Source organism: Dendrobium catenatum, unplaced genomic scaffold (genome assembly GCF_001605985.2).
Source record: "Dendrobium catenatum unplaced genomic scaffold, ASM160598v2 fragScaff_scaffold_1639, whole genome shotgun sequence".
Lineage (NCBI taxonomy): Eukaryota > Viridiplantae > Streptophyta > Magnoliopsida > Asparagales > Orchidaceae > Dendrobium > Dendrobium catenatum.
The window spans coordinates 1,671,388-1,698,590 of NW_021320101.1; the positions used below are offsets into that span (position 1 = coordinate 1,671,388).

At 35.4% G+C, this 27,203-nt stretch overlaps 2 protein-coding genes, 1 long non-coding RNA gene and 1 other non-coding gene across 4 annotated transcripts; all 4 read left to right on the forward strand.

Moving 5' to 3' along the window:
- The first annotated feature begins 15,689 nt into the window (after positions 1-15,689).
- LOC110110591 (probable polyamine transporter At1g31830) lies at positions 15,690-18,244 on the forward strand. Its single transcript, XM_020842149.2, has 2 exons — positions 15,690-15,934; positions 16,754-18,244. Exons 1-2 carry the CDS (start codon positions 15,737-15,739, stop codon positions 18,173-18,175), a joined length of 1,620 nt encoding a protein of 539 aa, XP_020697808.1. The 5' UTR covers positions 15,690-15,736; the 3' UTR covers positions 18,176-18,244.
- A 1,528-nt stretch (positions 18,245-19,772) lies between these two features.
- Positions 19,773-21,536, forward strand: LOC114581303. Its single transcript, XR_003703179.1, has 2 exons — positions 19,773-20,438; positions 20,519-21,536. It is a non-coding gene; the product is annotated as an uncharacterized LOC114581303 (long non-coding RNA).
- Positions 21,537-25,508: 3,972 nt separating this feature from the next.
- LOC110110633 (serine/threonine-protein phosphatase 6 regulatory ankyrin repeat subunit C-like) lies at positions 25,509-26,253 on the forward strand (the record flags this gene model as incomplete). The annotated part of the gene is made up of 1 exon (XM_020842211.2): positions 25,509-26,253. A coding segment is annotated over one exon (624 nt), but the record flags the coding sequence as incomplete, so codon positions are not given.
- Positions 26,254-26,400: 147 nt separating this feature from the next.
- LOC114581307 lies at positions 26,401-26,565 on the forward strand. Its single transcript, XR_003703196.1, has one exon. It is a non-coding gene; the product is annotated as a small nucleolar RNA snoR143 (small nucleolar RNA).
- Positions 26,566-27,203: the final 638 nt, after the last annotated feature.

The window sequence follows — 27,203 nt, forward strand, 5'->3', positions numbered from 1 at the left end:
TCTATCTACTTGGCAACTCTGGTCATTTTGGTTGCCCTGCTTGTGTTACTAATGTGTCCTCGACAAACTTTTGTAATGGATTCTTACATGTACTTCGATGATGGCCCCAAAGACCATGCCTACTATATTTATGTACTTTCTTCTCCTTCTCCAAGAAAATTGGCAATCTTCTTTTTATTTTTATTTTTTTGTCCTCTAAGTCTAGATGTGTTTGGCACTCCAACATCCACCACATCGTAAGCAACTTTCCATTGATCCCTCCTAGGTAACATGGGAATTGCTCCATCATACGCCATCTTGTACCTAAAGCACTTATAATTAGTGTATGTATTTTGATGTATAAATGGAATTCACTCAAAAAATGTAAAAGTTACATGTCGGCGTAGTAGTAATCATGAACATACGTATGTCACAATGGATGCTCCTTCATCCTAATGAAAGCCATGACATGAATGCAAGGAAGTCCAGTCAACTGTCATACCTTACATGTGTAGTCTTTGCTCTCAACATCAAATATATATCTTGAATGGAAGGATTCCACCTTAGCCTTGAAAATTTTGGATTTGTGAACTAATAGATGTTCTTTTCATGTTGTAATTTCTCTTATGTATTCTTCCGCATGGGGCACTATTTCATGGTGCCATGTCAAACTCGTCATCTTTCGTACAGTCCTTTGCTCCATGAGTTTACCACAAATCATGTCAATTAAGTAAAAAACTGGTTTATTTCTAGCGTCCAATATCCATGCATTGAATGATTCTCAAAGTCATTGGTATTGGTAGCGTGGTATATCCCTAACATAAATTGACTTCACGGCCACTTATAAGGTAATGAGATAAGGTATGCATGAATAGTCAAACTCAAAACACTGAATTTAGTCAGCTTCTTAGTGGCTAGTGTATGCATTAGTTGCTGCCCAAACCAATCCTTGGAGTTTATGTCCATCTTTGCAATGATTTTTTTTTTTTTTTCATATTCTTCCATAAATTATGAATACAAACTCTATGTTCAGCTCCAGGATATACTTCTCTAATGGCATCGCCCAACCCCTTCTCTATTTCTAATATGAAAGCAAGATGTTATATGTTTGTACCAATGCTTTCTCCCAAGTTATGAAGGAACCATAACCATGCCAGCTTATATTCAGTCTCAACAATGACAAAGACTGAAGGAAATAAACTGTTACTATCGTCAAGTGAGGTAGTTGATAATAGTATACCTAAGTGCTTAGATTTGAGGTGGCATGCATTCAAATTGATAAGATGTCTACAATCATATATGAATCCATTTGCACACACCTTAAAGCCAACATAAAATCTCTTAAATTAATTGTCACTGTTGTTATATGTATATGTGATATGTGAACTAAGATTTCTACCAAGCAGATTAGCTCGTAGTGTCAGTACCCATTTATAATTATCATCTATATAGCAAAATATACTGGCATAATCTTTCTCTCTTGACCTCCACAAATTCATATAAGGTAATGAAAGACCATACTTTTTCTCTAAACTATTATTGATATACTTTAGAGGAATGTCTACATTCCTTTTTACCATCTCATGAATCTCATTGGCAACCCATGCAAATGTAGCTAGTATATTCCCAACATGATTGATCACAGGATAAGTGTAAACTCCATCGAGTCTCCTAACTTAAAAAGATTGAGTATCTTCACACAGGGAGGCTCAAATTCTCATTGACAAACTTCATAAGAATATGTAGCAATAACATATTTCTTATCACTATCCTTTATCCTAACCCCAAAAATCTCCTTGATAACAAATGATCACAGAGCATGCTTGAAACTTGTTGCATCATGAAAAAAGATCCCAACAACTATATATATATAACATATAATTGAAACACTCGAAATACCATCATTATGTTTAATAAAACATTCAACCATCTGTTTAGAACTCACAACCTCCCTAAGATTAGAAATTGATTAATGTACATCTACTTTTTTATTGTAATAACTATATTGGCACAAAAATTATCATTGGATACTTTTATTAACTCAATCACGTCAATGTCATAATTGATATATTTGTATTCCTTCAGTGATGTATCATATATGTAATAATGCATATTATATGGACGTCCCTTAAGCCATGAACATATTCTAGCAATCTCTCCTCTAAGCGTGAAAATGTTGATTATTCTTTCTCAAATTTCACAGTCATTTGTTTCCCATCATCATACCTCTTTCTATGTTGGTCATTGGTTTGAACCCAAATTTCTCCAAACTTAAATGCAACGGAAATATACTCTTTTTGCTCACCGCATAAATAGACTCATCCTGTCCACAAAAAATAATTAATAATCCCAAAAACTACCACAACTTTTGACTCGCCCTACGCTCTCAACAAAAAATTTTGAATTACTTAATGAAGAACTTAGTCATTACATTGCTTAAAGATAAAGCACATTGGAAGGAAAATGTGAGGTCGGTGCGAGGAGGATGTTCCATAACAAAGCATGCTTGGATGAATGTACGAGGAAAGGAGTTTGCGGCAAGGTAGATTTCACCGTGCGAGCAGACATACGAGACACAACTTGCGGGACTATAAGATGTAGCGCGTGAAGGGGATATTTTGGCAGGAAGAAGATGTCGTGTGCTCTGTGGGATATGAAGTGGTAGATTTGAGGTAAATTTTATATTTGTGTGGTATAAATATAATATTAATATTTGAGGTGTTAGATCTATAAAATAAAAGTAACATAGTGGTTTGTATGTAAATCTCCCTTTTTTAAAGAAAAATGAGAGCCTAAGCTCTAATTAAAGTACTTTAAAGCAAGTTATAAAGCTAAGAAGAGAAATGTAAATAGTGAAGGTAACCAAAATAACTAAATTAAAGTATGAACAAATCCATGATTTAGAAATGATAAAAAAAATGAGCAAAAAATTAGCATGAGAGATACTTAGGTCATGTGTTAGAAAAGTGGTATTGGGTAGGATGAGAGCTTTGTGGGCTACAATGTCATCCTAATATTGAGATGCAATTTAGGGATCATTACAACATCGTCTATTACCAAAATAAATAAGCTAAGCAAAAGAAGATGTCTCGTATACTAAAAAGGCAAAGCTAACACTTTTTTTTGGCTCTGGATGTTTATTAGTACATTGTCTTGTTTCCAAGTCAATGTTTTTAACTTGAACATACCACTTCTATTCCATAATACCATTTTGGAGTCATTTAAACTTTGCCTTTTGAGAGATTCAAGGAAAACTATATAGATAAAAAAATAAAAAATAAAAAGTAAAAAAGGGAAAACTATATAGATCGAAGATGTTGTGGAGCCTCAAAATGGCATCTTTAACTTGAAGATTGAGTAAAGAATTGAGTGATTGTGAGTTTAAAAGACAAAAGAGTGAAGCTTGGGCCGCGATAAACATATCCAAGTCTGAGCAGAGGCGATTGGAAATGGACTAGTGAAAATACTTGATTTTTCTTTTAGGTTTCTTATTAACACAGGTGAAAATGAGTTCTCATTTAAAGTGAATATTCAAAACTGAGGTAAAATTTAAGGGCAAAACTGGAAGCATAAGCCATATTTTTTTAATATAAATAATGCTACTAAGAGGCTAAACAATAGAAGAGGTGGTAAAGAAAAGGGGGAATTATCAAAGTGTAAAGATGGAAGGACTTCATGGTAGCTAAAGGGGTAAAAATCCATCAATTTTTCATTAACTTGTTCTTTTGCAAACTTGATGTAAATTGGGGCATCGATATAGACTTTGATGTTTTCTCATATGAATATCTTATCTCCATCTATTGAAGAACTCATTTCTAATTTTTGTACCAACTCAAGGAGTGAAACCCAAAATGCCTTAATATTGAAAAAAGGAATGAAATTTCTCTACTAACCCTTAACCCAACCCTCAGATAACAGACTGACCCTCTAGAGCTATAAATTCTCTAAGACATTTGGCATGAGAGACGCTTCCAAGGAACTTATTTTGAGCCTTCCTTCTTCTTCAATAGCATTAATGAAATGGTACTATTTAAATGTAAACTTGACGTGAATTGAGGCCTTAATTTTCAATTATACTAGGTTAAGAAAATATCTACTAAAAAAATAAAGGAAGTGTGTAAGCCATCTAAAGGTGTGTCTGAGGGTTGTGAAGGGGTCGAGAGTAGTGGAAGAGTTTCTTAGATTTATGGTGGCCACGTCGGAGGGAAAGAGAACTTTATGTAGGGAGTAGAAAGGGTTGTGGGACAAGATGAAGTGGAGTAAGTGAAGGATTTGCAACTAGAGCACAAAGAAGGATGGTTATAACTAGAAAAAAAGAAGGTTTTCATTCATAGCTAATTTTTAGTTTTTGGAACTCCCTTCCAAGAAGATATATTTTCTTAAGGAGATGGAATCATTTTCAATTTATATAAAAAAGGACAAAATCCAATATGAATTTATCTATGATTTTTTATTCCACAATGAGGGGGACCCCAATTTCAGAAGTTTTTTTTAGTATCTCTTCAATGTTCCAACATGTTGGACGCACATTTAAGATTTTCACCATGAGAATTGATGAGAACTCCTCCAACATTGGCTTGAACTTTGCTAAAAATAAAAAACTAGGGGACTAAGGTTTACCCATCCAAACATTTTTTAATACAAAAAAATCCATCATTCAAAGAAAGAGTTGAAGCACACCTTTGAGTGACAAAGCTTTTCTTGCAGCATCTAAAAGAGTGTCATAGGAAGTGAATTTATAGATGCAAGATAGAGGTTCCATTCTTTTGAACCTTCTTTCATTCTTCTTTGGAGAAATTGATTACATCATCATCACATCAAAATCTAGAGAATTTGGAAAGTAAATGATTAAGGGCTATGCACTGCAAAGAGGCCTTTTCCAATCAAGGTTTGGAAGAGGAATCAATTCAGTGTCTAGGGGATGGGAAATAACACTATTGGAGTAGGAGTTTTAATAGAAGGAAAATCAAAGGGGAAATTTTGATTTTTGTCATGCTAGAAGATTTTGCGAGAGGTCTTCACTCGAAAGGTCATAGTAGGGTGAAAGTGTCACGACCCGACCCGATGGGGACGGATCCCGCCAGAGCCGGACTGCGACCAAACCTTCTTATCCAGGATCTGGCTTTGGAATTTGGTTACTGAACTGAATCTTCCAAATTAATCAACTCAACAGACACACAAACACAGAACAACAGAGCTACTATAAGTCACCAAATGCAGCGGAACAAAACATCTATATTTCCATTTTTTCCTCAAAACAATCATCTACAGATACAGTACATGGCTTTTGAACAGAAAGAAAGACAGAACAGAAAAGCCATGACTGTACAAAAATCAAAAGGTACAAACAATACCTACAAATCAGAACTCAGAAATCTACTCCTGGACTTCCTTCCCTTTCCCAGAACCTGAAAACCACCAGAAAACAAGAGTGAGCTCAACAGCTCAGCAAAGCAACAAACCTCCAATCAAAACTCTCAGAATCCAAAACCAAACTCATCAGACAGAAATCAGATCAGAAATCGGAACAGAATCGTACAGATATCAAATCGGACATATCAGAACGAAACAGAACAAATCAGAATAGATACGGACAGATCACATCAGAATCAGATATTGTACACATCAGAATCAGAACGGATTAAATCAACAGAGTCAGAATCGTACAGAAATCAGAAATTCAGATAATATCAGAACAGAATTGTACGGAAACAGAAGTCGTAATACAGAACAGAATCAGACATATCACATCAACAGAAGCAGAAATCAGAATTGCAGATCATATCGTATCAGAATTTAATTTGCTTACAGAACAGATACGGAAAGCATATATCAACAGAACAGATACGGAAATCAGATATCAGCAGAACAGATATATATTTAATAGCTAAACTAAACTAAACAGAATCACTACGGATTCTGACCCTTATGTCTCCCTTGTGCTCACGGCACCAGAAATTCGCTGAATAATTAATAGCTAAACTAAATGTGCTCACGGCACCAGAATAATCCTCGGATCCGGGACAGAACAGAAATTTCTCCAACTTGAGCTCAACTAAAATTTCCCCAGACACTAACTGAATCTCATAGGATCCAGGCCCCTTATAGCTCCCTTTTTATAGCTTATACACATAGCATTTCAATTCAGAAGAAATCCGGGCAATTCAGAAATTCCTGGAGCAGATTTTTGATATTACAGAAAGAGAGCCAAAGAGTAATGATTTGTGAAGAGAGAAACATCAACTTTTATTGAAAGGGTTATTTATTGAAGATTGTGAATGAGATTTCATGGTGCCAAGGAAGGAGGGATAGGCAGCATGAGAGAGGAGAAATTTTGACAAGGTTGTTGGAAAAGAAACAGGAAAGACATTGAGAAACCTAGAAGAGTTAAGGAAGCCCTAGGCACCTCAAAACCTTAGTAGAGCCATAGAAATTTTTAGAAGAAATTCTTTTGACCATCAAGAGCTTACAACTCTCTCTCTCTCTCTCTCTCTCTCTCTCTCTCTCTCTCTCTCCATCCCCCCTATCTCTCTCTATGGAAACAACCAAGAGGGCGTCACTTTCAATCCAGGAAGAAAGCAAGGAAGTGTCGAGAGGTGCAGCTGCAAGTTGATCGGCGTTGGGAAGGAGAAGAAGTTGTCGTTGTTGGACTAGGTGGATTTCAAGAAAGATCTCTCTTCCTCCAAGATTTTCACAACATTTACAAATAATATTCTTTCCATAATTAAGGAAGGTGTTTGTGTAATATGGTATATATGCAATGCATAAAAAGTATTTTGTAGTAGAAGTTGGAAGAGTCTTGTGATATGTGAGCCATCTTTAAGTGATCATTTATAGTTTGTTTGTTAATATTCATTTGAGAAGGGGAGATTAAAGACAAATAAACATCATAAATCAAATTGGTGTGAATAGCATGTGTTGATCTCATGGGTGATGGCATGCATTGAAATCATTAGTGAAAAAAGGTGATGAAGTTAGCGAGCATCTGTGTAGTTGTGTGATAATAATCAAAGGACTCAGTCTCATGGTTATTGAGGGATCTTAGTTAAGTGACAATGGATGGAAATCATAGTCAAGTGATCATGGTCGGATGAATGTATTTAGAGAACCGTATATAATTGAGTGACGATGTTTGGAGAATTATATACTTGGGCGATGCTGGTGTAATAATCCAATTTTTTAAAAATAAATTTTTTAAATGAAAATTTTAAATGTTTGCGAGGTGTTTGTCAAAGAAGAGAGATGGAAGAGAGAGAGATAGAGAATATTGTTCAGTGCTTGTTCATCTCTCAATTTTGTTCAAATATTTTCTCATATTTGTTGTAAGTAAATTAATTTTCAATGATTTTGATTATATATATAATTTTTATTGAACAAAATTGAGTATTTTATAGTGCATTTTGATTGTGGTATTTGTATAAGCAAAAAAGGCTTGATGTTAACACTATAAAATGAATTGACTGTTAAAACATAATACCCTGTGCAGAAGGGTAGGCCGATGGACTTTCCTTTAAATATAATTTGTGGATTATCCCAATTGTAGCATGTACAGATGACTAATTATGCCAACGGGCAGAGAGTGATAACTCTTTATTGAATCAATGAAGTCACATGCAATGATAATTGATTAATCGTATAATTGATAATTGATATAATTGATGACCAACTAGAAATCAACTGGGATAAAAAATGTTGAAAATACCATAATAAAGATGGATGTCTTGTCTTACTAAATCATATATTGATCAATGTATATATTGATATCAATAATGACATTGAGGTATGCATTAATATCATTGATAGTATTAGATGCATTGATAATATATAAACACATAATGCATATAAACATATAATGCATATGAATAGATAAAATAGTTTCCTTTAGAGATTTATGAATTATTTTTCACTATGGTTTTGTCGATTTATTGAAATTTATACCAATTATTAATTTTTAGATTCATTATAATGACTCTCTACTTTTATTATTGATTATTTTGAGTTTTATTGATAATATTTTGTCTTTAATTATATTGACTGTTATTGATTATATTAGATTGAGCATATCATATTGATTATTTAGTCATTGCATTGAAAGCTTTAATGAGTTTTGAATTATTGTTAGATTTTTTAGCTCATTATATGAATTTTTAATGATCTTAGGTCATGGAATGGGTCATAACTAGTTGGAATGAGATTGTTAGAGATCCTCAGGTTTTCTTTAAATTTTATTTTGTATTTTAATTTATTCTTTTGTAGCGAGGAGCTTGTGATATATTAGTGATATAGTTTGTGTAAATGACATTTTGGATGAATAAATAGTAAAATCTTGATGTATATGACTTATAGTTGTTTTTACTAGCTAGTTATTATTTATATTGATGATTTATAGAAGCTCTGGTATATTTTTAAAATAATAAATAGACAATTCCTCTAAATTTGATTTTAGGGCGTTACATTTAGTCAAAGAGTAGTAGTAGGTGACAGTGGGCGGAGGATAGTAGACGAATGAAGGTGGTCTAGTGAAGCTGCTCTAACATCAATAGACAATGGTTAGGAGGTGGAACGATGGAGATGGTCGGGTAGTGGTTTGATGATGATGGTTGGTGGTGATGCATGGGCGGAGATCCAAAATTCCTTGAGCCTATAACCTCTTTTGAGCCTTAAGCCAAGGTTCGAGCAAATCCCCTCTCTTCTTTATGTAGAATATTGGGGCCTATTTATTTGAGAGTTGCATGCCTTCAAATATAAACAAAATTCAAAATACTTTATCATATGACTAATGTTAAACCCCATAATCATGTCACTCTTTTGACATTTTAAGTATTAATGATGTTAGAAGTATATGATTTTGTGCTTCTTGGATTTTTTTTATTGAGAAGCTCGGTTTGACATTAAGCATGCTAGATTTGGAAATCATTTGATCATTAAATTAGTATGCTAAAGTTTTTTCTTGTGCTTGAAGTGCTTGTTCTAAGCTCATATGAATACGAATATGATTGCTTTTGATGTTAATATTTTCGTCTCTTCTAGATGTTATGCTTAATTATAAATTTGTTGAAAGTAAAATCCAAATAATCTTAAATTTAATTTTAAAAACTTTTAATTCAAATATATATCAAGATTCATATCACCAACATTGTGTTGCATGAAAAATAACACTGTGTCGCAAACGCCACCTCAACCCCATTGTGCCTAATTAATTTTCAAAACTTTCAGAGAGCTCAACGTCGCATCGCCACTTTCTCGATGCTTCCAAATGCTGCTATGCTAGCACGCATAGCGCAACAACACCCCAATTTAAAATTTTCATAATTAAATTTTATATTATGACATTTAGAGTTATTACTAACATAGCCAAGGGATGGTGTCCAAACAGAGGTTAGATGGCAATGGTCAGACGAAGGTCCACTGGCGGCGACCAGCTTAAGGTCTGCTGGCAGCGGTAGGGTTGAGGTCTAGCGCTAGTGACAAGGTGGGCATCCAATGACGATTAACAAGTGAAAGTCCAATAATGGTGAGGGTTCGCCTGTGGTGATACTAAGGTGGAGCTCCAAGATTCTTGAGGATTCAAGATTCTCCATTTTTTTTTTTTTGTCCTAATGAAATGGAAATCAATAAAAATATGCATCTTGCCTGAGCAAAAAACTAATTTGACACAACGATAAGCAAAATCTATATTATCAATGAAAAAACTAGGAATTGCTTTCTATTTCTTAGAGCTTCAGGAAAAAGCATTATTACAAAAAATAATAAAAAAACACTTATGGAGGCTTGGTTGACAATATTACTTGCCCTATTTGCATCGAAGATATAGCCCATGATAAATGGTTACAGTAAGATACAACAACAACAACATCAAGCCTTTGTCCCACTATGTGGGGTTAGCTACATTAATACATTTTCGCCATTGTTTCCTATTAAAAGCCAATTTCTCATTTAAATCTAATAAAGAAAGATCATTTTTAATATTTTTTAACCAAGTCTTTTTAGGTCTACCTCTACATTTCTTAACATAAGTCAAATCTAATATCTCAACTTTTCTAACCGGGTCATCGGAAGGCCTCCGTTTAATGTGACCAAACTATCTAAGGCGACTCTCTCTAATCTTATCTTCCATTGGTGCTACTCCAACCTTTTTACGTATATATTCATTTCGTATCCTATTTCTAAAGGTAAAGCCACTCATCCACCTGAGCATCCTCATCTCTGCAACACTTAACTTAGTACTATGCTTCTCTTTTATGCTCCTCTTGCAAATGTCTAGTGAGTAGCATTAAGATAGCGAAAGATTATTTTAGTATCAGTTTGGTTAATAGTTGTAGGCCGATGCATTAATTGGGAGAGTTTGTTGACAATAAATGCAATATTTGATCTTGTTAGAGTGCGATATTTGAGGTCACTAACTATATAAGTATATTCAACGATATCAATGATGGCAATGCCATCAAGCATAGTAGTTATATGATTTGGAGACATTAGATGGTGATGCCTTTTGCATTTGCCATAATGGGTTCACTCTAAGGGATCATGTATGTATTTGTGTTGACATAGAATGCTATCTTGAGTGGTGGCGATAACTTTTAAGACAAAAAAAATATGAGAGATATTCAAGATGTTTGATAGGAAATTTTTAGTGCCATCAATGAGATAACCATGAAAAAGATGTCGTTGACATCTAGTTGTTCAAGTGGCCAATATTTTACAAGACAATGCTTAGAATGGCTCAAAAAATTGTTGTCTTGATGACTATACTAAATGTTTTATGATAGCCAATACTTAGACGTTAAAAAAAACCTTTGGTCAAAAGATTGGCCTCATAATGATTGATAGATCCATATGAATCACATTTGATTCGAAACACCCATTTGCAACCAAATCAAATCAAATTTTGAGAAGGATGAGGAACAAGAGTCCAAGTATTTTTCGTATGAGTGCATTGAATTCCTCAAGCATAGCAGGGCGTAGGGGTGTAAATGAGTCAAGTCAAGCTCGAGTCATTCTTGATTTGAGCTTGAGCTAAATTAATTAATTGAGTTTTAGCTTAGTTTAATGCATTCGAGTCAACTCAATGTTGAAACTCAAGATCGAGTTCAAGGGAGATGACGGTAGACGCAAGCAAGAACACAGATATCGGAAGAATATTTTATTAATCTAATCTATTTGTTTGTACAGTGCATCTATTTATAGAAAGTAAATGCTAGCTACAGGTAATGTAATACATAAGGTCACACAATGTAATTCTTAATTAATATGTGGTTTCTCTAATAGCCCCCCACAAACTGAGGGATCTTGGATAACTTTCAGTTTGGATCTGAGCTCATGAAACCGTGGTGTGGACAAAGCTTTGGTCAATATGTCGGCTAATTGATCCTTTGTGCTGATTGGAAGAATACGGACATTGCCTTGCTGAATATGATCTCGAACAAATCTATGATCGATTTCGATATGTTTTGTTCGTGCATGGAAGACCGGATTGTTTGCCAATGCTATTGCTGAAGTGTTGTCACAATATAAATCCGTAGGTTTGTCTTGAGTAATTCCGAAATCTGCTAGAATGCGCCGTATCCAAATAACGTCGGTAGTGAGTGCTGCTAGCGAACGGTACTCGGATTCTGTGGAGGAGCGGGCAACTGTTGTCTGCTTTTTGACGGTCCAAGATATTAACGTATCGCCAAGGTAGGAGCAGAATCCTGATGTCAACTTCCGGGAGAGTGGATCTCCAGCCCAGTCTGCATCAGAATAAGCCGATAACCGTAAGTTAGATCTTAGAATTGGAATGCCATAATTGAGCGTACCTTGAATATAACGAAGCAGTCGTTTGAGGAGGTAGATGTGAGTCGACTGCGGTTGATGCATATGTTGAGACAATAGATTGACACTGAATGAGATATCCGGTCGCGTTAGTGTCAGGTATTGGAGCGAGCCAGTTAGCCGTCGGTACATGGCTGGATCAGCCAGCACGGGATCATGCGGAAGCAGTTGTGGTAGTTTGGTACATGTGGGATTCGCAAGCTGCTTACAGTTGTTAAGCTGAGACAGTTTCAGAATTGATTGAGCATAAAGTTTTTGTGTGAGAAAATAACTGTCCCTTCGTCTAGTTATTGTAATACCAAGAAAGGAATTGACTTGCCCCAGAATTTTCATGCGAAATTTGTGTTGAAGCTTAGTGATTATAGTGCTAATAGCAGCTGTGTCGTTGCCAGTGAACAGAATATCGTCCACGTAAATGAGTAAAAACAATTTTATGTTGTCTTTATTGAATAACAGTAAAGATGGATCAGATGAACTATGCGAAAACCCAAGCGAGACAAGAAATGAGGTTAGTGTGTTATACCATTGACGAGGCGCTTGCTTCAGACCATAAATAGCCTTGTGAAGAAGACAGACGTGATCTGGGTGAACAGCGTCTTCGAACCCTTTCGGTTGACTCATATATACTGTTTCGGATAGAGATCCGTGAAGAAAGGCATTCGCGACGTCCAATTGATGAACCGGCCAGTCATGGTGTAAGGCTATCGTGAGAAGAATACGAATGGTGGGCAATTTCGCCACCGGACTGAAGGTTTCTGTATAGTCTATTCCGTATTCTTGATGATTACCTTGGGCTACGAGTCGTGCTTTGTGTTTAGCTATCGATCCATCAGAGTTCATTTTGATCCGATAAGTCCATTTACATCCTAGGACCGAAGAGGTCGGCGGTGGAGGTACTAGACTCCAAGTTCCTTGAGTTTGTAACGCGAAAAATTCTTCGGCCATAGCACTTCTCCACTCCGCAGATTTACTGGCTTCAGCATATGTGGATGGAGCTGACGGACTGTCTCCTACACATGTTGAGTGAAATAGATTTAAGCGTTGTGTGGGTTTGAGCGACCCTGTTTTACCTCTAGTAACCATGGGATGGGTGGAACACAGAGGAGGCTGAGCACGCAAGTTGGATGACACTTGTGAATTTGATGTAGGAGTGCATGAGGATGCAGGTTGCATAGATTGAGTAGCGTTGTCCGCAGTTGGTGTCACCGAATTGGTCTGAGATTGTGGATGATTGAGAACCGAAACGGGAGTGAGAAATAATGGTGATAGAGATTCGGTTGTGGTAGACTGCGTAGTGGCCTGAGCTGCAAACGGAAAACATGATTCGTCAAAGGTTACATGGCGAGAGAAAACAATCTTATTGTTAGAAATATTAAGACATTTGTAACCCTTGTAGATGTCAGAGTAGCCTAGGCGATGTGGATTTCTTCACTAATGAGAAGGGAGTACAGCTGATCAAGCGTAAACGTTTGGGCCAATGTGCGAATGGTAGTTTTAAAGGATTGATAAGCCGGAGGAAGCCCATTTAGAATGTGATGAATAACATCTTCTGGTTCAATCTTGGAACCAGCGGCAGCAATTTGATCAACGATTGATTTAATTTCATTGAGATACTGCATCATTGTAGAGTTCTTGAGTGTAGTGTGATAAAGTTCATTCTTTAGTTGAATGACTTTGGACCTGTTCGTGGCTTGAAAACGGGATTGAAGCACGGTCCAGATGGCAGAGGTGGATTCAAGTTCAAGAACATAGGGTAAGATAGAAGCGGAAATCGTAGAGCATATAGCAGCGGCAAGATTCTGGTCATTGAGGCGCCATTGCGAATAAAGAGGGTTGGGGCGAGATTGTCCAGTAGAAGAAGAGGTGATGAGCTTGTCTGGTATCGGGTGATCTGGATCCAGATAGGAATCATAGTTATTGGCTCTACAAATCTTAAGAATTTGAGATTTCCATAAGGGGTAGTTGTCCGGAGATAAAGGGTTTTGCACAATGTTCTTGAGATTTGAAAGAATGAATTTTAGAGAAGAAGAAAGTACAGGATCTGCCGGAATGATGTCGTCGGAGGAAGCATTATGCGGAGAGGTGGTGGAGGAAGACATTTGGTCGCCGGAATCGTCAATCCTCGTCTGATACCATGTTGAAACTCAAGATCGAGTTCAAGGGAGACGACGGTAGACGCAAGCAAGAACACAGATATCGGAAGAATATTTTATTAATCTAATCTATTTGTTTGTACAGTGCATCTATTTATAGAAAGTAAATGCTAGCTACAGGTAATGTAATACATAAGGTCACACAATGTAATTCTTAATTAATATGTGGTTTCTCTAATACTCAAGAGCTGGTAAATTTATTATGAAAGAGAAAAAAATAATTTGATTCAAGTTGTTATTTAAAAAAATGATAAAAAAAAAACATGAGAAATTAGAATAGAATAAAATAATTTTTTTAAATAAAAAATTGATATTTAATTTTTAAATAAATTTAGTAACTTTGTACTTAAACTCTTTATGTCTTAACTATTAATATATTTTAAGTATATTTTATTTTAATATTTTTTAAATGAGCTATCTCGCAAGGTAAGAAGTTGAGTTGGAGCTGGCTTAAACTTGACTCAATAAAAACTTATTAAGTCGAGCTCATGTAAGCTTATGAGCCAACTTGACTCACTTAAACCACCTAGTATTGTGACATTAAGAATATTGAATATCTTGGAAGATCGAGTTTGGTCCAAAGATGGGAAATATATGACACAAGGTAGGCAGTGAGGCTAAGTTTTTTTTTTTTTTTTTTCTTTAGGTTAATAAATATTAATTTTTTATTGGATTTACATTTGGTGGTTGCTGTTTGAGAGAGGATATTATGGCTGAGAAGGTGGGTTGGATGGATTTTTTGGAATAAGGATTTGAAATAGTGGAGGTATGGAGAATGCTACATGTAGGTGAGAGATGAGATTCATGAGAAATATTATTATTTGCATGGGGTGAAATATCAGAATTTGTAGGGCTCAGACCTGATATATGATTCCTTGGAAAGAAATATTTTCCAGTGAAATATCAGTCCAATTCTTTGAAGAAAAGTGAGAAGAAGATTGATTTGGGCTAACTAATAAGCAATTATTAGAATGTACATTTATGATGGGGTCCACTGATGCTAAAGAATAGGAGTGCTTTCTTTGGTCATGATTTGATTTTTCATTTTGATGAAGAATTATTGAGTTTGCGGCCTCATTATTGAAGGAGTTATTTTGGCTTTTACAAAAGACATAAGGATTGTTTGGTTTGCTATAAGCAACTCGTAAAAGTGCACTGATGAACCCAAAAGCTTAAGTGATCGAGATGATGCATTTCATCAAACATCAAGTAAGCAACTTCGTTCAACCAATAGAAAGCTTCATCTGTACGTCCAGCTTCTAATCTCAACCTTCCTAATTGCCGACCTTAACCATCAAATTGGAGACTTCTCCCAAAACTGTTAAAATAATACTATATCAAATAATACTAAAAAGAATTTACCATCTATGAATAATTGAATATAACTACTTCAAAATAAGAATTCAAATTATTGAATTTATTTTAAGAGAATTATAATATAAATAAAACAAATATATTAAAATATGCTTTTGAAAATCATTGAATTTGTTTGTCCTCCGAACAGTTTCTTCGAAGCAGAAACAAAATTCTCTCGTAGATTCCTATTTTTCTAATATTTCTTTTATGGCTGGTAATTGCCGGTTCACGGGTTTGATCCAGCACGACCCAATTTGACACGGTCCAAACATAACCCGATACGTCTATTCCAACGTCAGTATCCACCGTACTCCGCACTCCATAAAGCAACGATGTTCCGGCGGAGTACCGTATGCTAACGAGATAACATTCTATATATCAACGCAGGAATGGACTCACCGGGACGATAAGTGAACCGCTGTGGAGGATACTTTCTGATGACTGCAGGTCAGAATAAGCTAACAAGCATCGCCGTCTCCGGCGAGTCTATGCCGGAGGAGGCTGTATATATTGCCGCCGGGAAGGCACAGATAGACGGTGGCAATCGGGAAGCGGCCGTGGTCGCGGCCGAGGTGGGCGAAGTAGTTATTTGTGATCAAAGGATCGCGAGCGGGTCAGATGCCATGGAGGTAGAGGTTAGTTAAATAAAGCTCTGAAGTTGGAAATCTCACTGCTGTTTTCTTTTTCTTTTTAATTTTTGCTAAACGGCAATCCAAATTAAAAGGCCTGGTTTGATTGGATGGTTGCTTATGTAAAATGGAGCTTTAAACACAGTAGATGGGGTGAGAAAAAGAAGTTTAGAAAACTCTTTTGTTTCAATAATGAGCTCTGTTACGTAGCTTGGAACGTCATTCGAAGAAAGAAATCTCAGATTTTTATTTCATTTTTCTTATGATCCGATGCGAGCTCCGTGCCGTGTTCGTCTCTGCAACCAACCTTCAGTAATTTAACTAATTTTTTCTCTCATTGTAGATTGATTCAACTTTATTGCCTATTATTATATCCTCTAAACACCCTTTTGGCAAGAATTAACAAAATATTTATTTTTTTATGTTACTTATTTAAAACAAAGCAAATCTTTGAAATTTTTTGGGAAAATTTTTAAACTATTTATTGTTAGAACTTTAATAATTTAATTAAATATTACAGCAGAAGGGCTTATCATTGCACAACAAGCAGGGAGGAACCGGCTTCTTGTTTTTAGGGAAGGAAAAATAAATTTATGAAAAGCATAATTTTATGTATGGAATAGAAAAATAATATTACTAAAACTTCAATAATTATAATTATTGAAGATAGACAAAATAGTTAAAATATTTAAATTTTTAAGGAAAAAATTTTTTTTTTTCGTTCTCTTCCTGATTCCACCCTGAGAACAAGCAACTTTTTTCTTCTCCTTTTTCGAAAATTAGTTCAAAATAAGAATTATTCATCCTTTTTTATTGCAAAAACAGCTCATCGCATCTGAGTCTACTTCCGTTCCAATGGGGGACTCCAATACGACTGAATGCAAAGTTCTCCCCCTACAATCTCCGCCTCCACGACCAAGCAACCATCGCAAGATTTCATTAATCCCTCTCATCTTTCTTATCTTCTACGAAGTCTCCGGTGGTCCTTTCGGCATTGAGGACACCGTCGGCGCCGCCGGCCCCCTCCTCGCCATCATCGGCTTCCTCATCTTCCCCTTAATCTGGAGCATCCCCGAGGCCCTCATCACCGCCGAGCTGAGCACCATGTTCCCCGAAAATGGCGGCTATGTGATGTGGATATCAACAGCTTTTACTCCTTTCTGGGGATTTCAACAGGGCTGCGTGAAATGGTTCAGTGGTGTGATAGACAATGCATTGTACCCAATTCTCTTCCTAGATTATCTCAAATCAAGCATTCCTGCTCTCGAAGGAGGATATCCGAGAATTCTTGCGGTCGTAGCACTTACTATTGCCCTCACTTATATGAACTACAGAGGCCTGAATGTAGTTGGCTGGGCTGCAGTTTGCTTGGGCATCTTCTCCCTATTGCCATTTGTTGTCATGGGCTTCATCTCAATCCCAAAGCTGAAACCTTCAAGATGGGTAGTTACAGATTTGCACAATATTAACTGGAATCTGTATCTAAACACGCTGTTTTGGAATTTGAATTATTGGGATTCGATTAGCACTTTGGCCGGAGAAGTGCATAATCCTGGTAAAACACTCCCAAAGGCACTATTTTTTGCAGTTATCTTAGTTATTACAGCCTACTTGTATCCATTACTGGCTGGCATTGGCGGGATTCCTCTTGATAGAAATCTATGGACTGATGGTTACTTCTCCGACATCGCGAGAATTCTCGGCGGAGTGTGGTTGAGGTGGTGGGTTCAGGCTGCTTCCGCGCTGTCGAACATGGGTATGTTTGTGGCCGAAATGAGCAGCGATTCGTATCAGATTATGGGAATGGCTGAGCGAGGAATGCTTCCGGAGGTTTTTGGCAAGAGATCCAAACATGGAACTCCAGTAATTGGCATATTGTTCTCAGCTTCTGGTGTTGTGTTGCTCTCCTGGTTGAGTTTTCAGGAGATTGTGGCTGCTGAGAATTTTCTTTATTGTATTGGAATGTTAATGGAATTTGCGGCCTTTGTAAGGCTGAGGATGAAATATCCGAGCGTTCGTCGTCCCTATCGCATTCCAATGGGGACTTTGGGCTGCGGTCTGATGCTGATTCCGCCGTCGGCTCTGGTAATTGCTGTGCTGGCTTTCTCTTCATTGAAGATTGTGCTGATCAGTTTGGGTGGTTTGGTTGTTGGCTTAGTTCTGCATCCCTTCTTGAAGTTTGTGAGGAAGAAGAGGTGGCTGCGGTTCTCTGTTATGCCAGGCTTGCCAGAATTTGAAGCAATATAATCAATCATGGAGGATGATTAAGACTTGAGTTTTTTTTTTTTAATGCAATTTTTTATAAAAGAAGATGAAAGATTATCTTTGTGTATGCATGCATCATATGATATCAATTTAGAGCTACTCCTGAGCAATCAAAACGAAGCCAACATACCCTTCTGTCATCTTATTAACTTTTTTTTTTGTCATCTATGCATCAACTAATAAGTCTAAGATTTCTTAATTTTGATTTCATTACTACCCCAAATGATAACAGAGTAGACTATGATCAAGAGGTTTAATAGGAGCCGCCGGATTAAGTGTTCTATATTTTAATTATATTTATAAATAGTGTCGCTTTAAGAAACTATGAATGGATCCTAACTTACTATTTGATTAAAAAGAGGGGATTTGATATGAAGTTTGAGCTTGGATTTTTGGGTTGAGATTCAAAAGGGTTTAAAGGCTTGAACATTTTTTTAGCTCCATCTAACTATCATCATCCGACCAATGCCATCAAACCATCATATTTAGACCTTAGACAATAGGTGCTATCTAATCATCACTATCGGTTCATTGAAGTTTAATCAATGTCATTGGGTCAACATCGTCAGATCATTGAAATTCAACCACAATCATATGAATTTCAATGCTAAACTATCTTCCAATCATCATAACCTAACAACACGATGACAACTATCATTTGACCACCATTTTTTAATTACCATGCTCTCACCATCATCATCCTATTACAATTCTTTCTCCATTGTTCAATTATCACACTCCAATTTTGAACAAAATATAAGATATGAAAAAGATAAAATAAATAAATAGTTAATTAAATATTAATCTAGCATTTAAAAAGTTTATTTGAGCTAATAATAATAGATATATATACATAAGATAAATTTATATAAAAGGTGTCTGTTTTAAACTTAAATTAGCTTAAGGAGGAGGTTAAAAAAAATTATTTAAAAATCGGTTCATTGAAGTTTAATCAATGTCATTGGGTCAACATCATCATATCATTAACATTCAACCACAATCTTACAAATTCCAATACTAAATTATTCTATAACCATCATAACCTAACTACAACACCACCATGACCACTATCATTTAACCACAATTCTTTGATTATCATGCTCTTACCATCATCAGCCTATTACAATTCTTTCTCCATTGTTCAATTACGGCTCTACAATTTTGAATAAAATATAAGATATGAAAAATAAATAAATAAATTGGTAATTAAATATTAAACTAGCATTTAAAAAGCTTATTTGAGCTAATAAAAATAGATATATACATGAGGCTATTTTATAAAAAAAGAGCATGTTTTAAACATAAATAAACTTAAGGAGCAGGTTAACGAAAAATTTTAAAAAGGAGCAAATGCGAAACTTAATTATTTGATTTCAAAAGAAACAAAAACTTCATTATCTAGTTTCAATAGAAACCGAAGCTTCATTATATGGTTTCTATTTCATTGGAAATCTGATTTTACTTATTCGATTTCTAATTATTAATTTTATTTTTAATGTCAGTTATTTTTTTGATGTTATTTTCTATATATATATACCCTTTTCTGAGCTTTAAATGAGTACTTTGTAGAGACAGGCTTCTTCCATAGGTCTTTTATTTGGGGTTTTGTTATATTCATCTGATTTCTTTTTTATAGGGTTTTACTGGCACCAACCATGCCATGGACTCGAATTATGCATGCTTACGATTTGTTTATCTTAGGTGCCAATTGGTCGTTTGAAATTAGAAACCGTGTTCTGAAAAATGATTAATTTACTAGATCTTTTTCGTTTGGTTAGAATCAATATTATTTTTTCAACTCTACAAACATCTTCAAAATCCCACATATTTGTTGATTTCAATTTCATACATAAGATGAGCGAAAATTGAATCATTGCTTTCTTTATCTGGTTTTTCTTTGACTTTAAGTTCCTGCAATTGCTTGAATGCCTTTATAAGGATCAATGAGCAAATGCAATTTCAGAAAAAATTGAAGATCTTAAGGCCGATTCCATATAAAAGTAGGAAGGACTGTGCAACTAGAGTTATTTAATTGTAGGGATTTTTACATGCATAACACCTAAAACTATTGAAAATACATATTCAACACCCAAAGTTATGTATTACCTAAAATCTAACTTTTCATCTATTCTAACACCCCGTTAAAACCCTCATCAAAAATCTCGTTTTTTTTTCTGCAAGGTTTGTGAGCGGAGCCTTTGCTTCTTCTCTGCTCTCTCGGCTACAACAATATCTCATATGCAAGGTAAGATAGCAAAAATCTCCATTGCCCCTTCTCCGATTCTTCCAAAGTTTACGATTGTTGGAACGTCAAAATGAAACCAGAGTCAGGAAATAGTGGAAGAAGAACAAAACTCCGATTCACGAAGCTTCCACCTCGTTCTTCCAAAATTCACCTTCAATTATGGGAGAAAGTAGGGATGGTGTGAACTATCTGCTTGCCCAGACAATTCAACTTCAAAAATCCCAAAGGGCAGCGGTAGAATGCCCAACCCTATTTTTTTTCTCCTTTATCTGGGAGAGACTCCTCACCAATGGCTTCAACTATGGGGTTTATCTCAAATTCACTTGCACCATATTCAAAATTTATTTCTCACATATGTGACCCTTCTTTTCAAGCTTCCTAAGTCTCCCAAGCCTCATGACAATTAGACTTGCTATCTCTAGTTCAGACTTAGTTCTGGGCCATCTGCCTTGTCTGATCTTCTTGATGCCCAAGCTCTAAACGACAATGGTCATGTTGCCGAGCAAGTTGATGCATGTGGTCAGAAATGAAGAATGTCTGGGGAGAGTGCTCACCACATGCAACATCTCACTGGAGGCCAGCCGTCTGCTCTCCCCTTTTTGCCGGCAATGGGGTTCCTCACGCGAACGAACGGAAGACGACGGGAGGATAGGGATTTCTGATGGAGCTTAAACAGAGTGGTAGAAAAGAAGAAAATAATTATTTTAGGTGGAATATTAGTAAATACAGAACTTTGGGTGTTGAATATGTATTTTTAATAGTTTAAAGTGTTATGTATGTAAAAATCCCTTAATTGTATTATAGAAAATGGGAAATTATCATTCTTCAAGGAGATCGTTATTAATAATGTAGTGGTAAACTTGAAGAATGCATGATGTGAAATAGACGAACCATTACCGAAGCTATGAGATTGAGTTGATTTGATGGCATTAGGGTGAAGGAGTGATGTAAGGGACAGGTACCTAATATGTCGTCACTTGCCTTATTTGTATTTATTTGGACATGTTAGCATCTATCACTATAAGTGCAATGAATATGTAATCAAGTGTTGCATTACTAAAGTATTTTTTTATAAAAAGAATTTTCTTTTATGAAACATTCATGATTGATTTATTTTGATTGCATTTTGATTACATTCCTTTTATTATTTCCGTTATTGTAAAAATTTCTTCATAAATAGAGAATACTTGTAAGACAATTACAATGATAGGAATATGCTTATGGTGGTGGATAGTTTTTTCGTGAGATTAATGGCCTTAGAAGACTATGGATCTTTAGTTTAATATTTAAGACAGTGTTTTGGTGTTTTGTGAAGAACCCTTTGTAACTAATATAATACATTTGCACATGTCAAAAAGAGTTAAAGAATAAGTAGTCGTATTTGTGTTATGTAAGCTATGTTTGACTTGGTTGTCTAGTCATGTTATTGATTTCCCTACTTAACATGTCTATTTTAAGTTATTTGCTTTGTTTTATTTTGAAATTAGTTTTTCATTCATCATCTTCCATCATTCTCATTTGATGATAGCTACTTCTCAAATTAATCTTAGAAAACAACATAGCAATATTCATTATATCTAACGTATTATTCAAACAAGAATCAAGAAATCTATATTTGATGCGCTTATGCAGCAGTCCATCTTTTTTCATCTGAAAGTTGGGACAACACTAAATTTTAAGCAAATCATCAACTTTTCTCTTAAACCCAATATGTTTAGATAAATCCACCCTATTATAATAGGGTAAATTAGACAATGATAATTACAAAACAAATTCAATGCATTTTGTATTAAGTTGCCATAGTTTAGTTTATTAGGAAGCTCATTAGGATAAGTATCTTAAAAATTAATCCATATGTGTAACATCAAACAAAATCATATTTAGGCACGAAATCATTCAATTTAATAGCTGCTATGCTACAAATGATACCTTTTTCTACATGTTTAGGCATGATATCATTCAATTTAATTACCCTACAATTATTAGCATAATGACCATTGTGATGAAACTTTAAACATGTTTTTTAGAAATATTAGACCTAAATCCATATGTATATGATTTCCTTATGATGTTCTAATTAAGTTTAATATTATTACCCTTATAGATGTAGTAGATACAATGGATTGGACTTAATTGCTTTGATGAATGATGCGCTCTCAGAATATACAATAATTGTTTTAAGACGACGACAACACCAACAAGCCTTTATCCCACTATGATTGGTCGGCTATATGAATTCTTTTTTCTCTATTGTGTCCTGTTAAGAGTCAAATTATCATCTAAAACTAATAAAAAAAGGTCATTTCTAATATTTTTTAACCAAGTTTTTTTAGGTCTACATCTACCTCTCTTAAGATAAGTCAAATCTAATACATCTACTTTCCTAACAGAATCATCGGCAGGCCGCCGTTTTATGTGACCAAACAATCTAAGTGACTCTTTCTAATCATATCTTCCACTGGAGCAACTCCAACCTTTTCATGTATATGCTTATTTCATATCCTGTCTCTAAGGGGGTGTTTGGTATAGGACTGGATTCAATTTTAGTAGGATTTACTAAATCCTGTAAATCCGGATTTAGTAAATCCTGGGCTCTTAAATCCTGAATTGTGTTTGGTATGACAATTTTTAAATCCCGTTAAATCCAGAAAAATGTTTGGCAAGAGATAACAGGATTTAAAACGGTTGGAGATTTAAAATTGAATTAACTAATTATTTTGAAATAATTAATTTTTTAAATAATATTCCTACTAATTATTTAATTAATATATGAATTAATATTTTATTTGTTTTAATTATAAATTTTATTATTAATTATCTCATTAATCACTTAAGAATTCTATTGCTCATTAATTATTTAACTATTATGTATATTATTAATGATATGTTTAATAATATATAAGATAATTATACTAGGGAGCTCTGATGTAGACAAAGGGGGGGGGGGTCAACTCATGTAAAAAATAATTAGATTTTTGGCTTCCCTTGAGTCTATTAGCTCAATCAAAATCGAGCTGAAATTTTAGCTCATTTATGAGCTGGTCTTTAGTTCACTTATTGAACTAAGGGTTAGCTCATTATTAGTTATGATTTTAGCTCATAGTTATCTTTTTATTAAATGTATTTTTATGCTTTTTATGTTTTTAATTATTGTTGTCTCCGGCCTTTGGAATTCCAAGAAATGTCTTTTCCCATGCGGTGCGGTGGCTCCTTGGCTTCCTCCCTTGGGCTGCCATTTTACGTGCCTTGCCTCTTGGATCTCCGGCTGGCTGCTAGTTTTCCGCGTCTGGGCTCTTTCCCGTGGCTGTGGCTCCTCGGTTCCGTGCGGCCTCCTTGTCTCCCGCGGTGGCTGCTTCGGTTTCTTGGCTTGGGTTGTTTTTCCGTGCAAAGCATTTAGGATTAATGCTAAGTCTTTTAGAATTCCTATGAGAATTAATTGTTAGTGTCTCTTTGTATTCCCCTTTCATACCTATATATATGAGGGGTTATGTAATGTTTTGAGTGAATGTTATGAAATGTTATTTTTGGATAAGCTATAACCTGCGGGTTTGCTTCGGAAATCCTGTGGGCTCTTTCCACCCTTTTTTCTCATCCCCTCCGGAAATCCTGCGGGCTCTTTCCAACCTTTCTTCTCGGGCTTCTAACCTCTTTCAACTCTCCGCAAGTGCCACTCCACCTGTATCCCTCTTCTCTAAGTGAAGCAACTTTAGGGTGTCTTTTTATTTTATTTGGAGTCGTTTGTAAGAGTTTAAGTTATTAAAATCAACGTTTGTAGTTTTAATTTCCGCTGCTTAGTCTTATTTAAGTTATCTCTTCTTTTTGAGGTATTTTGTGTCTTCTTTTATATAGGAAGTCAGTTTAGAGTTTTTCTTTATGTGATCGAAAAATATAGGGTCCCCTATATTTTTTGGTTACATCAAGCTCCCTCTCGCTCGTTGTGAAGGTAACTTTCTCCCTTTTGCGCGCTTCTTCGGCCAAATCCCTTAAATCCGTGTAGTAGCGGGATTTGGATTTACAAGGATTTACAGCGTAAATCCGGTAAATCCTGGATTACAACGCTATTTTTTGTGTTTGGCTGGATTTACCATAAATCCTACTTCAAACGGGAAATAAATCCGATACCAAACACCCCCTAAGAGTAAAGCACTCATCCACCTGAGCGTCCTTATCTCTGCAATACTTATGCTTCTCTTTTAATGGCCAACATTCTGCGCCATAAAGCTTTGCAGTTCTCATCACAATCTTATATAGTTTTCCCTTAAATTTGAATGGTTCTTTTCTATCACACAACATGCCCGATGCATTCTTTCACTTTAACCATCCAACTTGAATTCTACTAATAGTATCGTCATTTATTTCATCATCACTCTGGACAATTGACCCGAGATATCTAAAATCTATATTCTTATTAATAATCTGATCGACTATATCACAATTCTCCCATTTGATCTATTACTATTAAAATTACACTCCATGTATTTGGTTTTAGATATACACGAACGAAAAAATTTAGACTCTAAGGTTGACCTCCATAATTCAAGTTTACATTCAACTCCATCTCTAGTCTTTATCAACAAGAAGAATATCATCAACAAAAAGCATACAGTAGGGTACAAGCTCTTGCAAATGTGTAGTGAGAACTTTCATGACTAAAGCAAAAAGATAAGGCTTAAGGCTGATCTTTGATGTAATCCAACTGAAATAGGAAAATACTTGGTCAAACCACCTTTACCTCACACCAATTACCCCAACTGAAATAGGAGAATACTTGGAAGAAAGCATATAAAAGGAGGAGTTTATTGAAGTGAGAAAGATCTAGGACGATATATGCTACATCACTTCGGATAAACTTTTAGATAGAAACTTTCATAAAAAAAAAAGGCTATTGAAGTCCATTTTAACTCACTCCTTCGATACCTTGTTTTGCAAATATTTATATCCTCTTTGTTCCACAGATATTCTCCTGATCAAGGAAAAAATGTGGTGTCTTTTGTATTATAACAAATTGATATCATTAAAAAAAAAACAATTCTATTCATGTTTCCTTGATTTGAACCGTCTGAATGACATTGGAGGCTTCATCTTGCTGCTTGGTCTGGACATGCTGAGATAGTAAGCTATCTGTGCAATAATAAAGCTGATGTAGGAGCCTCCGCCATGGATGATACTGGTGCCATCCATTTTGCTTCTCAGAAGGGTCATATTGAAGTAGTGCGAATCCTGCTTTCTTTTGGAGTATCTATTAAATCTACCAATAGAAAAGGCATGACTCCTCTCCATTTTGCAATCCAAGGTTCACATATTGAATTGGTCAAGTATCTAATCAGGAAAGGCGCTAATCTCAGCTCAAAAAATAAAACTGGTGAGACTCCTCTCGATCTTATAAAATCCGAGGAAATGCGATCGTTAATCAATGAATTGGAGCAGTCTTTGAAGAACAAAGATCAAACGACAAGAAGAGGGACTGATGAGTTTCCATTAAAGTCATCGAATGCAGAAGATGTCAAAGATGTTCATGCTCATAGTTCTTGTGATCAGGTTGATACTGATTTAGATACGGATGAAAAAAGGGAGAAGAGGAAAGGCGATGACGACGATATCGCTCAGGATAGCCTTCCCGTTCCAGACGCGAAGAAGAGCAAGGTTTCTCTTGCGCACCTTTTAGCTGAAGATGATATAGAAGAAGAGCTTTGAGAGAAGATAACTTTACACGAGAATGAAAGTTATTGCTGGTATCTTTTTATCCCTCTACCTTTTCTATTTTTAGAGTTTTGAACAAACTATCACAACTATATTGAATTTTGAAAAGATAAAACGCTTCGTTTTGGTTATTTAATTACACTACTGTTAGGAATTGTTTCATTTTATCATGTTGTTTGAGCAGATGTTTTCTTATAAGATCGTGTTTTGTTTTATTGTGGTTTTCTGGATTTTGTTCCAACTTGTTATGAAATTTTGATCCTTGCACCTTTTGTCTGATGGTGTCCGCAGATTTTTATGGCGAGACCTCTAGTTACGGTGCATAAAGAAAAAGTTGTTTTACAGCAGCGGCCAGACAACCGTAGATGAATCCACAGACGTATGGTTATTTTTGTATGTTTATGTCTACTGATTTCATCTCAAATTTTGACTGACGGATTTTGCAAGAGAGAACAGTCTTGCTTACTCGCTTGAGTGTATTGAACTTGAGATGAATAAGAATGTATTGCGTTGATTCGTTGTTCTTCTTAATCCCCCACTTTTGTATTCCTTATTTGGTATAGTTATGTCGGTAGATATGAAACTCAACTCCTATAAGTAGTACTCATGCCCGAAGAAGTTTCCTTTTTTATTCTTCAGCTGCAAAGTGGAGGCCTCCACTGCTGTGTGTTCTTGCTGAACACCTGAGATGAGATCTTCACTGTCGCCATTGAATGAGCCACCTAACGGCCACAGCTGCAATGTGCCTTCGCTTTCTGTAGTAGAGAGAGACAGCCCATGTACCTTGCTGGATCTCTTACCATTTGGCCAAGAGTTTTTGCCATTTAAATGAATACCTTATTCTATATTTAATAAAAATAACGTTTTGTATTCATTTTATTTTTTATATTTGACCAGTGCCCCGCTACATGCGCCATTTCTAACTTGAAAATGCACATGCTCAGTAAGTGCATGTTATTGTTATCTCGAAAAATATAGAGCTTGTTTGTAATAAGACAACATATGCTATGCTCTTTCAGCTCTATTTTTACCATCATCAAACGAAAGGTTATTATGAACGATATA